Source organism: Rhinoderma darwinii, chromosome 1 (genome assembly GCF_050947455.1).
Source record: "Rhinoderma darwinii isolate aRhiDar2 chromosome 1, aRhiDar2.hap1, whole genome shotgun sequence".
In the NCBI taxonomy this organism is placed as follows: Eukaryota; Metazoa; Chordata; class Amphibia; order Anura; family Rhinodermatidae; genus Rhinoderma; species Rhinoderma darwinii.
Window position 1 is genome coordinate 37771050 of NC_134687.1, and position 12453 is coordinate 37783502.

Consider the following 12453-nt stretch of genomic DNA (forward strand, 5'->3'; position numbering starts at 1 on the left):
GCTCTCTGAGGGGCACTATCTACAGGGGGCACGGTGTGTGTGTGTGTGTGTGTGTGTGTGTGTGTTAGAGGTGCAGTGTATGGTGCTAATATATTTAGGGGCACAGCGTCTGGCACCATGAGAATTTAATATTTGTTTATAGGTGCAGAAATGTTTGAAAAGTGAGAAGTTGAAGACGTGTGTGTGTGTGTGTGGGGGGGGGGGGGGTAGAGTGTATGGTGCTATTATAATCAGGGACACAGTGTTTGTTGCAATTGCACTACCGTTCAAAAGTTTAGGGTCACTTAGAAATGTCCTTATTTTTGAAAGAAAAGCACAGTTTTTTTCAATGAAGATAACATTAAATTAATCAGAAATACACTCTATACATTGTTAATGTGCTAAATGACTATTCTAGCTGCAAACGTCTGGTTTTTAATGCAATATCTACATAGGTGTATAGAGGCCCATTTCCAGCAACCATCACTCCAGTGTTCTAATGGTACATTGTGTTTGCTAACTGTGTTAGAAGGCTAATGGATGATTAGAAAACACTTGAAAACCCTTGTGCAATTATGTTAGCACCGCTATAAACAGTTTTGCTGTTTAGAGGAGCTATAAAACTGACCTTCCTTTGAGCTAGTTGAGAATCTGCAGCATTACATTTGTGGGTTCGATTAAACTCTCAAAATGGCTAGGAAAAGAGAGCTTTCATGTGAAACTCGACAGTCTATTCTTGTTCTTAGAAATGAAGGCTATTCCATGCGAGAAACTGCCAAGAAACTGAAGATTTCCTACAACGGTGTGTACTTCTCCCTTCAGAGGACAGCACACACAGGCTCTAACCAGAGTAGAAAGAGAAGTGGGAGGCCCCGCTGCACAACTGAGCAACAAGACAAGTACATTAGAGTCTCTAGTTTGAGAAATAGACGCCTCACAGGTCCTCAACTGGCAGCTTCATTAAATAGTACCCGCAAAACGCCAGTGTCAACGTCTACAGTGAAGAGGCGACTCCGGGATGCTGGCCTTCCGGGCAGAGTGGCAAAGAAAAAGCCATATCTGAGACTGGCTAATAAAAGGAAAAGATTAATATGGGCAAAAGCACACAGACATTGGACAGAGGAAGATTGGAAAAAAGTGTTATGGACAGACGAATCGAAGTTTGAGGTGTTTGGATCACACAGAAGAACATTTGTGAGACGCAGAACAACTGAAAAGATGCTGGAAGAGTGCCTGACGTCATCTGTCAAGCATGGTGGAGATAATGTGATGGTCTGGCGTTGCTTTGGTGCTGGTAAAGTGAGAGATTTGTACAAGGTAAAAGGGATTTTGAATAAGGAAGGCTATCACTCCATTTTGCAATGCCATGCCATACCCTGTGGACAGCGCTTGATTGGAGCCAATTTCATCCTACAACAGGACAATGACCAAATGCACACCTCCAAATTATGCAAGAACTATTTAGGGAAGAAGCAGGCAGCTGGTATTCTATCTGTAATGGAGTGGCCAGCGCAGTCACCAGATCTCAACCCCATAGAGCTGTTGTGGGAGCAGCTTGACCGTATCGTACGCAAGAAGTGCCCATCAAGCCAATCCAACTTGTGGGAGGGCCTTCTGGAAGCATGGGGTGAAATTTCTCCCGGTTACCTCAGCAAATTAACAGCTAGAATGCCAAAGGTCTGCAATGCTATAATTGCTGCAAATGTAGCATTCTTTGACGAAAGCAAAGTTTGAAGGAGAAAATTATTACTTCAAATAAAAATCATTATTTCTAACCTTGTCAATGTCTTGACTATATTTTCTAGTCATTTTGCAACTCATTTGATAAATATAAGTGTGAGTTTTCATGGAATACACAAAATTGTCTGGGTAACCCCAAACTTTTGAACGGTAGTGTATATTTTGGGGCATATTGTGTGGCACTATGAGAATTTAATCTTTGTTTATAGGTGCAGAAATGTTTGAAAAGTGAGAAGCTGAAGACAGCTGAGTTGCAAACTGCAGAAATGGGCTGTGGCCGGGAGAAGCCATCATAGAGGTTTGAACCGGATGGAGAAGAAAAGAGAAATAGAACAACTAGAATCAGATGTCACCTGTGAGTCACTTAATGTTAATGTTTATTCTGCCTCTAATCAGTACTATAATCACTGTATGATCTGCAGCGAGATGATGGGTGGTATGATTTTTTTTGTGAACCAGCATCTCCCAGCATATCCTTACCATTGTTTAGGCCAGGGGTGGGCAAACTTTTTGACTCGCGGGCCACAATGGGTTCTAAAATTTGACAGAGGGGCCGGGCCAGGAGCATTTGGAGGGAGTGTTTGGGCCGGATATACTAAAGCATTAAATGTAGTGTGTGCAAACCTCATAGCACAGTAAGAACACTACAACCCAATTTATTAACTGTCTTTCAAATGTGAAAAATAGCCCTTATCAGTTAATAAATTTGTCTCAAGGAATATGCAAGATATGGCATTTACATACTATTTCGCAGATACTGGGAGGAGGAAATGTAAATAGATTAAAATAACATACGCACTGTGATTTATCAAGAAAAAAGTTCTGTTGACTCTGTAAATTAGCTGCCAACCTCTGAGCAGTAGCCGCCCGTTCTTGTGTTGACTGCTTGCTAGCATAGTTTGCATGCTTCGTGGCAAAGTGACGGCTGATATTGTACTCTTTGAAAACCGAAGGGCTTAATGGTGACGTGAAACGAAGTGAAAATTAAAGTGAAATAAAGAGAAATACGCGCCACATTAACCCCTTAATGACCGGGCCATTTTGCACGTTAATGACCAAGGATTATTTTTTGTTTTTTCATGGTCGCATTCCAAGAGTCGTAACTCTTTTTTTATTCCGTCGACATAGCCGTATAAGGGCTTGTTTTTTGCGGGACGAGTTGTATTTTGTAATTGTACCATTTTTAGATGCTTATAACATATTGATTAACTTTTATTAACTTTATTTTAGGAGAGAATTGAAAATAAGCAGCTATTCCAGCATTAATTTTCACGTTATAAATTTACGCCATTTACTATGCAGCGTAAATAACATGTTAACTTTATTCTATGGGTCGGCACGATTACAGGGATACCAAATGTGTAAAGGTTTTATATGTTTTTTCTACGTTTGCACAATAAAAACCCTTTTAGAAAAAAATTACTTGTTTTTGCATCGCCGCGTTCCAAGAGGCGTAATTTTTTTATTTTTCCGTCTATGTGGCCGTACGTGGGATTGATTTTTGCGGGACAATGTGTAGTTTTCATTAGTACTATTTTGGGGTACATAGGACTTATAGATGAACTTTTATTTTATTTTTTATGGGGGGAATGGGAGAAAAGAGAGAATTTTGCCGTTGTTTTTTGCGTTTTCTTTGGACGCCGTTCATCCGGCGGTTTAATTAATGTGTTCATTTTATTGGTCAAGTTGTTACGATCGCGGGGATACCATATATGTGTATGTGTGATTTGTTTTGACCGTTTTATTAAATAAAACCACTTTTTGGGGCAAAAAAGTAGTTTTATTTGACTTTGACTGTAATTTTTTTTATTTTTTCTTTCACAAACTTTATTTAACGGTTTTACTTTTTTTTTTTTAGTCCCACCAGGGGACTTCACTATGCGATATGCCGATCGCATATATAATGCTTTGGTATACTTCGTATACCAAAGCATTATTGCCTGTCAGTGTAAAACTGACAGGCAACCTGTTAGGTCATGCCTCTGGCATCGCCTAACAGGCAGATGCTGAAGACAGACCTGGGGGTCTTTGTTAGACCCCCGGCTGTCATGGAAACCCGACGGCGACCCGTGATTTGTTTGCGGGGGCGCCGATCGGGAGACAGAGGGAGTTCCCCCCTCTGTCAAACACATTAAATGCCGCTGTCACTGTTGACAGCGGCATTTAATGGGTTAAACTGCCGGAATCGGCGCGTGCTTCGATTCCGGCAGTTGCAGCAGGAGCCAGGCTGTGTATAACAGCCGTGCTCCTGCCGCTGATCGCGTGGGTAAACTGTCAGTACCCGCGCGATCACAGGACGGATATATCCGTCCTCCTGCGCGAACTAGCAGCTGCTGAGGACGGATATATCTTGGACAAGTTCGGCGGGCCGGATTAAAAAGCCTAACGGGCCGTATGTGGCCCGCGGGCCGTAGTTTGCCCATGTCTGGTTTAGGCCATGCTGGGAACTGTATACAATATAGCGCAAACCTATACGGCAGGGGTTGCACGAAATTGAGCTGTATTTGTGCTGTTGTTGTATTTATGTACTGAGCTTGGTTCTGGTACTGTATATATGTATTGAGATTTATTCTGGTGCTGTATATATGTAGTGAGCTATGTTCTGGTGTTGTATATATGTACTGAGCTTTGTTCTGGTACTGTATATATGTATTGAGCTTGGTTCTGTTGATGTATATATGTACTGATCTTGGTTCTAGCACTGTGTATATGGACTGATCTTGGTTCTGGCACTTTATATATGTACTGATCTTGGTTCTGATGCTGTATATATGCTCTGAGCTTTGTTCTGGTGCTGTATATATGTAATGAGCTTAGTTCTGGTACTGTATATATGTAATGAGCTTTGTTCTGGTGCTGTAGATATGTAATGAGCTTAGTTCTGGTGCTGTATATATGTAATGAGCTTGGTTCTGGTGTTATATATAGAAATAGATTGCTTGTAAAGTGTACACATGGCTTTATGCTTGAGTTACTTAAAGAAAATGACACCTCATTGATTGGTAGAGAAAACAAACATGGCAAGGGGGAAGGTGATGTCAGGAAAGATGTTGGGGGGGGGGCGCCAAATTGAATCTTTGCCGCGGGTGCTGGAGAACCTAGCTACGCCTCTGCTTTGTGTGTAATGAATCTATATAATATATGAGTTTAACTTTTTGAATTGAATTACTGAAATGAATAAACTTTTTGATGATATTCTAATTAATTGAGAAGGACTAGTATCTATCTATCTATCTATCTATCTATCTATCTATCTATCTATCTATCTATCTATCTATCTATCTATCTATCTATCTATCTATCTATCTATCTATCTACACAAGTGGGGTTACATGGTTAAAAACACTATTTGCCATTTTTAACATGTCTCCATGTCCCCTGGATACATTTTAATACTATGGCAGAGCAGGGAGCCGTCGGCTCAATCCATTTATTATCTATATCGAATAGTTATGTATTTTTGGGAAACCCATGCGACTAAAGGAACATTCTGATCTGTAATAGCTCTAAAAGGAAAGACAAATCTTTATACAGTACAATAATTAAGCTTTTTTTTTTTACATAATAGTGGAGAATCCCTTTATATACATAGGTGGTGTCCCCACAGTCTTCAAATTACCCTATTGAAAGGTTACCTGTGCATAGACAGTACAGACATGCTAGAGTTAGGCCTCATTCACACAGCAGAGCCCTATGTACAAAGACTGAGGGGGGAACATAGAGTCCCTGTGGATCCCTAATACGGAGCAATACCTCCATAATATGGCATCCGATGAAACATGGTACAAACCTCCATATGCCTTGAAATTGGTGGCATACGGAGGTACAGTAGGGCCCCATACTCTTCTATGGGTGTCGCATTCTGGCTTCATACAGCTCGGAGGTTGTACAGAGTAGTTATTCGGTTGTGTGCATGAGCACTAATGGTAATTTTTGGAAAGAGAGTTTTTGTTTATAGAAGGTAACACTGAATTACTGTCTTGTGTGTAATAACATGGGTACTCCTGGTACCATATATCTTTGATGCACGCATAAGATCAGAGGTGGGGACCTAAACGTTTACATGATTTAGTTATAATCCTGCATGCCTACAGTGAGCCGGGGACTGATGTAAAGAAGACTGTTCAGAATTTATTTTCTCTCCCTCAGTGAGGACTCTTCGCAGATTTGCTGTTTTTCTTTGTAGCCTGGATCATTAATTTTACTACAAGTACTTCTCATAACTAGGATCACATGCTGCAAGATCAATATGCACTTCTTTTGTAGGAGGGCTTCCATGCACAGATGCACATTATAATCCTTTTTACTGCAGAGTTATTTTATATAGTTGTTTGGCAAAGCAGTAATCCAAGCTGAGTGAAATTTACAAATGGCCAAACAGCTGTTAAATCCTTGTCTCTAGACAAAAATCTATTTACTTTACATTATTCTACCATGTGAAACAAAGTTCACATACACAATGATTTTCTATAATGAATTATATTACAAGACAATAATACCTGGACAATACTAAACCATAAGATTCCATGTTAATGTATGGTGCCGCCGAGCGGGTTGGAACTCTTTGCATAAACAATAATAAAAATAACTGAAGTTGACAAAAATGGCTGTTCCAGATCTTATAAAATTTCCTGTAGGCCTTTATCTGGGCTACTTAGTTTGGACATCTTGGGTAAATATTTTCATTGGACGTCAAATAGAGGACATGTAATGTAACAGATGCTAGATGAGTCCCTGGAGATTGGTGTTCACAACTTCCGAGGTGTGGTCTAAAAAGCCCTTGATCTTCATTGTAAAAACCTGGAAGGTGGTTTGGATCGAAGTATACTCAACTTTTGACCCCTGAGCTGACTTTCCACAAACTGGAAATCAGGCAAAATTGGGTACAAGTTGAGGTGAGTACTCACAGGGAGTCAGGCCAAGATCAGAAAGCAATGGTCAGGAAAAAGTTGAGATTTTTGGGTATATTCAGAATCAGAAGGACTAAGGTACACTACAGAAATTATAATGAAGACTCGCCTAAGAGGACAGAAGCTTGAGATTCACTGATGCCACCAGTGTGAATGTTATTGTAACAGAGTGCACCTCCGGAAGAGGATGTGGTGGCAACAAAGGTATCAGGACGAGACGCAGTGGCTTTATTAACTATAGAACCACTCTATGTGATGTTATCCCATGCTTCTGGATGCTTAGTTAAATGTCCTATTTTTGGAAATTGGACAAGACAGTAGCATAATGGGCAAAAGATTGTCAATGACACTTTGGGGTTAAATTCTTTAGCTTCATAAGTTCACTAAGATGGTCAACTGGACATCAAATGGTTTGTCTAGACCTACCATTCCTGGGACTCAAGGATGATTGTGTATTAAAGCAAGAAGTTGTTTTGTGGATGCTCAAACTTTCATCACACTAAATAATTTTATTGGATGTCCTAAAATTAAGAAAGACATTGTCTGTGGTTCTCTAAAGGAAAGTTGGAAGAAAAAAACCAACCATCGGTTCAAGTAAATGGCTAGAAAACTGGAAGTGCCATGCAAAAATTTGACCTGCCAGCAGAAGCACTATGTGTTCAATTAACAAATATATGACTTTTGCATCAAAAGAGTGTGCAGAGTATTTCTATCCATTATATTACAGGAGTTGGGAACTCACTACCTGAACCTCATCAGAAAGAAAGTACCGTTAAAAGTCTGTGTATTTAGTGTTACTTGTAATCAGTCTTTATTAAAAAATCTTTTTACTTTAGGAGATACAGATGTTCTGTATTCTTTATACAGAACAGCTGTATTGCCTGTTTTACGCTGAATCCGTAAGTCCTGTGGACCTGACAAGTTCAGTGTCGGCGGGTCTTGTGAGTCTGTGACACGCCGGATCCACTTGTAATCGATCAGATCTAAATTTATAACTTAGATCTGATCGATTACAGGTGGATCCTGCGTGTCAGAGACTCACAGGACCCGCCGATACTGAACCCGTCAGGTCAGCGGGACTGACGGATTAACTCCTGTAATACAATGGATAGAAATACTCTGCACACTCTTTGGATGCAAAATTCGTATATTTATTAATTGAACACATAGTGCTTCTGCTGGCACGTCAGAGTAGTAACCTGCCAGCAGAAGCACTGTGCGTTCAATTAATAAATCTACAGATTTTTCATCAAAAGAGTGTGCAGAGTATTTCAACCAAATGGATAATCTTTGAGACCTCTCCAAGGTCAGTAGATATTGTCATCACTTCCTCATTTCCCTATTGAAATTAATGAGATGTTCATTTAATAAAATGATGTACTGGAATCCCTGAGTATGACGCACTCTTGGTAGTAGGGGTGTCCTAAAAGAGATTGGGGGCAGGGCTCATTTATCCAGACCACCCCCTTTAATCAGATGAATTTTACCATGTGACATCTAGACAGGATATCATGTTATTACGCTCTTATGTTGTCTCACCTCCAGGATATCCACCAGGACGTTCTCCTCCGGTTGCTTTGTGCTCCTCACATTCTCCAGAACAATAGAGTAATAAACTCCTTGTGGATCCGACTGGTACAGGTTGTAAGTGTCTGTTTGATACCATTCTTGAACGGCAATAAATACCTGGTTTTCATCTGTGCTGATGATTTGTAAATCCTAGAAAAAAACAAACAAATATGCAACTGTAACTGTAGTCTTTTATTTATTTTTCTTGTTGAGACCCTTCTTAGTGTATTCTACAGTGGTTGTACTTCAGGTTTCCTAGTAACCACATGTCTTCATCTGAGTGACCATCATTTCAATACATGTTTAAATGTAGCCTGGTTTGGTTGAAAAAATCAGTAGGTTTATCTGCAGTGATATGGATAACACATTATGATAAATGCTATAAAGCTAATTTAGCACTGCTAATTTGCTGTAGTTAGCCAACAGGGTGGAGCTAGCTTCCCTGCCTCTGATGCTGACCAATCAGCGCAAGGCAGCTTGAGAGTAGTTCACGCCCTGTTGGCTAACTACAGCAAATTAGCATATAGGAAGCCAACACAACAGTGAGCCATATCTCTGGAACAGGTTGGTGTTCAGGAAAAAAAAAAAAAACAGCGCTGGAATCAGGGAGACAGCGCTATTCAGGTCAAATAACCAGTTCAATTTATATGACCAAGTGACAGGTTCTCTTTAAGACTGGAATCCTCCATATAGTTTTTGATGAAGTTATTTTTAGCCAAACACGGAAGTGTATGCAAAAAGAAAGAGTAGTATAAAGGAAAGACTGATATGTTTCTTTTCTTTTGTTTCTTCTGTGTTTGGTTCAAAAAACAGCATTAAAAACTGCATTTGTGAATACAGCCTTAAATGGGAAAATTATTTCCCTTTGCTATATATACTGTACCCTATGCAAATGTATACCCATTCTTTTTGATCCATCAGACATTGACTTCTATTAGAACCCCCCCCCCCCCCACACACACAATATTTTAACATATATATTTTTTTGTGGTTCTGTAGTCTATGTTTTTCAGGACCCTCAGAAAAAAGGAATCCAGACATAAACCTGTCAAACACCGACCAAGAGGGACACACTAGAATAGAAGCCTACTGTATAGGTATGTTACAGTATACAGTACCTTTCTTTGGTATACAGCCCATGTATGTATATACAGTATGAATCATTTATAGCTACATCTGTATACTGAATTAGTCACCAGCAGTTCTACAAGCTGTACAATAGATTGCGTTATGTTACGTCCTTCATCTGAGTGACCACCATTTGAATACAGAGCTGGGTTGTCTGGTTTAGAAAAATATTTTTCATACAATAGTTAATAGGGGGTCCCCATTCAGAACCCTCTTCTATTAGCAAGAGTACAAATTCTTGGTAGAAATGGGGTTTCCTCTCTGGAGGACCTGACCTGTCCAAAATTACAAGGACAGCCCATTGATTTAATTGTGAATTGTGTAATGCTTAATTTCCCCTTCGGTGGTGCTGCAGAAAAATCAAGTACTTGCTGCCAGATTCCCCCATCGATTACAGCTGATTGCTAGGGGATGACAACGGGATACGCTGTGCTTAGTTTATTGCCAGGGACCCATCTAACAAAAATGGATTGTCAAAAGCGGACATCCCCTTTAAACTTTTAGAAGTCTTGTTGTTTAGGGAAAATACAGTATATCAATGGATAATGGAACATCAATCATCAACGGGAATGAAGCACTTTATAATCTAATTAATGAAAAGATATATGGAGATATTATGTGTAAAATATATGTCCTATCCTTGCTAAATTTCACTTGATTAATTGGATATATATATTCAATTGCTCAGTGCAATATCAAAACTTACCGTCCATAGCTGCTGTGGTTAAAAGGTTTCCTAATTCAGTGTCCTCTAGAAAGCAATTAGGTCAGCTTGCATAGCAATTTTCATGAAATATGAATACTTAAGAAGCCGATTTTTTACTATTATTAACTAATAAAATCCTCCGCAGAGAGGCCAATAACCAATCACAACAGATCCATGCAGCTTTAGAAATGATTCATGGCTTCCTAGTGAGGAACTCAAATCATTTGGTTCAATGTTTGACATATTCCATTCCTGAGTTGGCCGTATTATACATATGGCCTTCCAGCACCGCTGTGTGTGTTTTCTGATGTGGAGAAGTGTTGTGAAGACCAGATGTGGATTTAGCTAATGGAGAATATGTTGTTATTGGCAGGCAAAACCTCCAAGATATGGACGAGGAAGTCCGGGCTAAAAATAAAGGAAATACTGATGTTGATTTGTAGACGTTTAGCTTGATTTATTAAGAGTAGATTTGGAAAAGTCAATGGGTGAGACAATCATCTGCGTGAAAAACTTTATTGGCAACAATGAAAAAGTTGGAAAAACTGCCGGTTCACAAGTCCGTAATAACAGTCCATGTTGAGCGGCGTGTATTTTTTGTCAAAAATAGAAGGAGAGTGGAAAACCATTCCCAAATAAAATATTTTCCAGGATCACTGTTATTACGATCGTGTGATAACAGTTTTATTGTCGCATCTCTGGTTTCTAGTGTTTCCAGGCCCCAATCCTTAGAGTGCAGTAGGTTGGTTCTACAATTCCCATCATCTAGTGGTTTAGTTTCCTGGTGTCTAGTTAGTTAGTTAGTTAGTTAGTTAGTTAGTTAGTTAGTTAGTTAGTTAGTTAGTTAGTGCCATGGTTTGGGGCATCTGCCTCAGTTCCTTATATTTAGTGTTTTAGTTTGACAGTCTCTGGTGTCCAGTTATTCCTAGGACCCAACGCCCAATTGTTAAATATTCTAGACCCTTCTGTCAAGTGGTTCAATGCCTTAATCGAAAGTGTTTAGAGGTTCAGTGCCCAAATCCTTAATGCCGAATGGTTTATTATGCCATTCTATGTGGTGAACAGTGGTCTGGTAGCCTACTACTTGATGTGGTGTTGTGTGGTTTTGTGTCCTAGCCCATTGTATATAGTGGTTCTGAGACCCTGGGTGTTCAGAGTTTTAGTGCCACAATCTATAACACCCATATTGTAGGTTTTTTTTCATAAACTATGTGGTAACCAAAGACTTGGTGCCCTAATGCAAGATGTTTAGTGGTCTAGTGTCCTAGTCCTTGATAACGCAGGAGTCCTAATCCCCTGGTGTTTAATGTTTCAGTGGCTTAGCACTGGAGAATTTGTGGTCCAATGAATGATGTTCAGTGGATAAGTGTTCTAGCCATTGGTAGCCCATAGTTCAAAGTCCGAGTCCATGATTTCCAGTGATTCAGTGCTCTAATCCTTGTAGTCCAGGGCTGTATAATTCCAGTCTATGCTATCAACCAGATTGTCACCCAGTTCCTGCGGTTCTGGAGTTTAGTTCCCTAGTCGCTAGGGTTTAGTCGCTTGGGTGTCCATAATATGAAAAAAATTCTGGATTTCAATATTCTTGTATTTCCATTAATATATTAGAGAATCGGATACCACAACTCTCACTATGAATCTCATCCATATTCATAAATTTGGGGAGAGGTCTAATATAGAGGGATTTATAGCGTGGATGATACATTTGTTCCCGATTTGAATAAATGCATTTAATTATGACCAATTAAGCTCAATTGTAATCAATTGTATTCAATGGACGCTGCTGCCATCCAATTCCAAGGTTAGTGTAAAAATCATTAATAAGATAACGGAGCAGGACCTCAATTATATAAAAAGTTCAGATCAAAGTGACATAAACTTTGGATTAAACGACTTCTTTATTGAAGAAAACATATTCTGTTCTAATGTAAGTCTGAGCTGCGAAGGCAGAACAAGAACATTGTAAGCAGCTTTGGAATTTTAATGATGGCTTTAAGATGAACGTCGATGTGCGCTGCTTTTGATAGCACTAAAATGTACTTAAGTTCCTCAGTCTACGACAATGTAATCTCAAAGTTGCTGAATTTAAATAAAACTCCATATTATTTTATTTTTAAATGAACCAGTCAGCCCGCTGCTTTTATCGGCGTCAGCTCTACTGAAACTGCAAACTTATCGATGGACAAGCACAGTCAAAAGCTGAAATAATATTACGAAGTCTGAAAATGTTGGCGTATTAGTAAGACCATGATCACACACACAGTTTTGATGCAGTTTTTGGTACAGTTTTTGGCTCAGTTCTTTTAGCTAAAGCCAGAAGTGGATCCAAAAAGAAGGAAAGGTATAAAGAAAAGACTGATGCATCTCTTTTTTGTGTCCACCCCTGTGTTTGGCTCAACTTACTGAGCCAAAAACTGCACC

At 39.5% G+C, this 12453-nt stretch overlaps 1 protein-coding gene across 2 annotated transcripts in view; it reads right to left on the reverse strand.

Annotated features, from left to right (window-relative positions):
* Positions 1 to 12453, reverse strand: part of SORCS2 (sortilin related VPS10 domain containing receptor 2) — an 862853-nt gene that overhangs the window by 121787 nt on the left and 728613 nt on the right. For both annotated transcript variants that reach the window (XM_075857659.1, XM_075857651.1), the window contains exon 9: positions 8169 to 8348. In XM_075857659.1, the coding sequence (XP_075713774.1) occupies positions 8169 to 8348 (180 nt within the window). The remainder of the gene's footprint in view (positions 1 to 8168; positions 8349 to 12453) is intronic.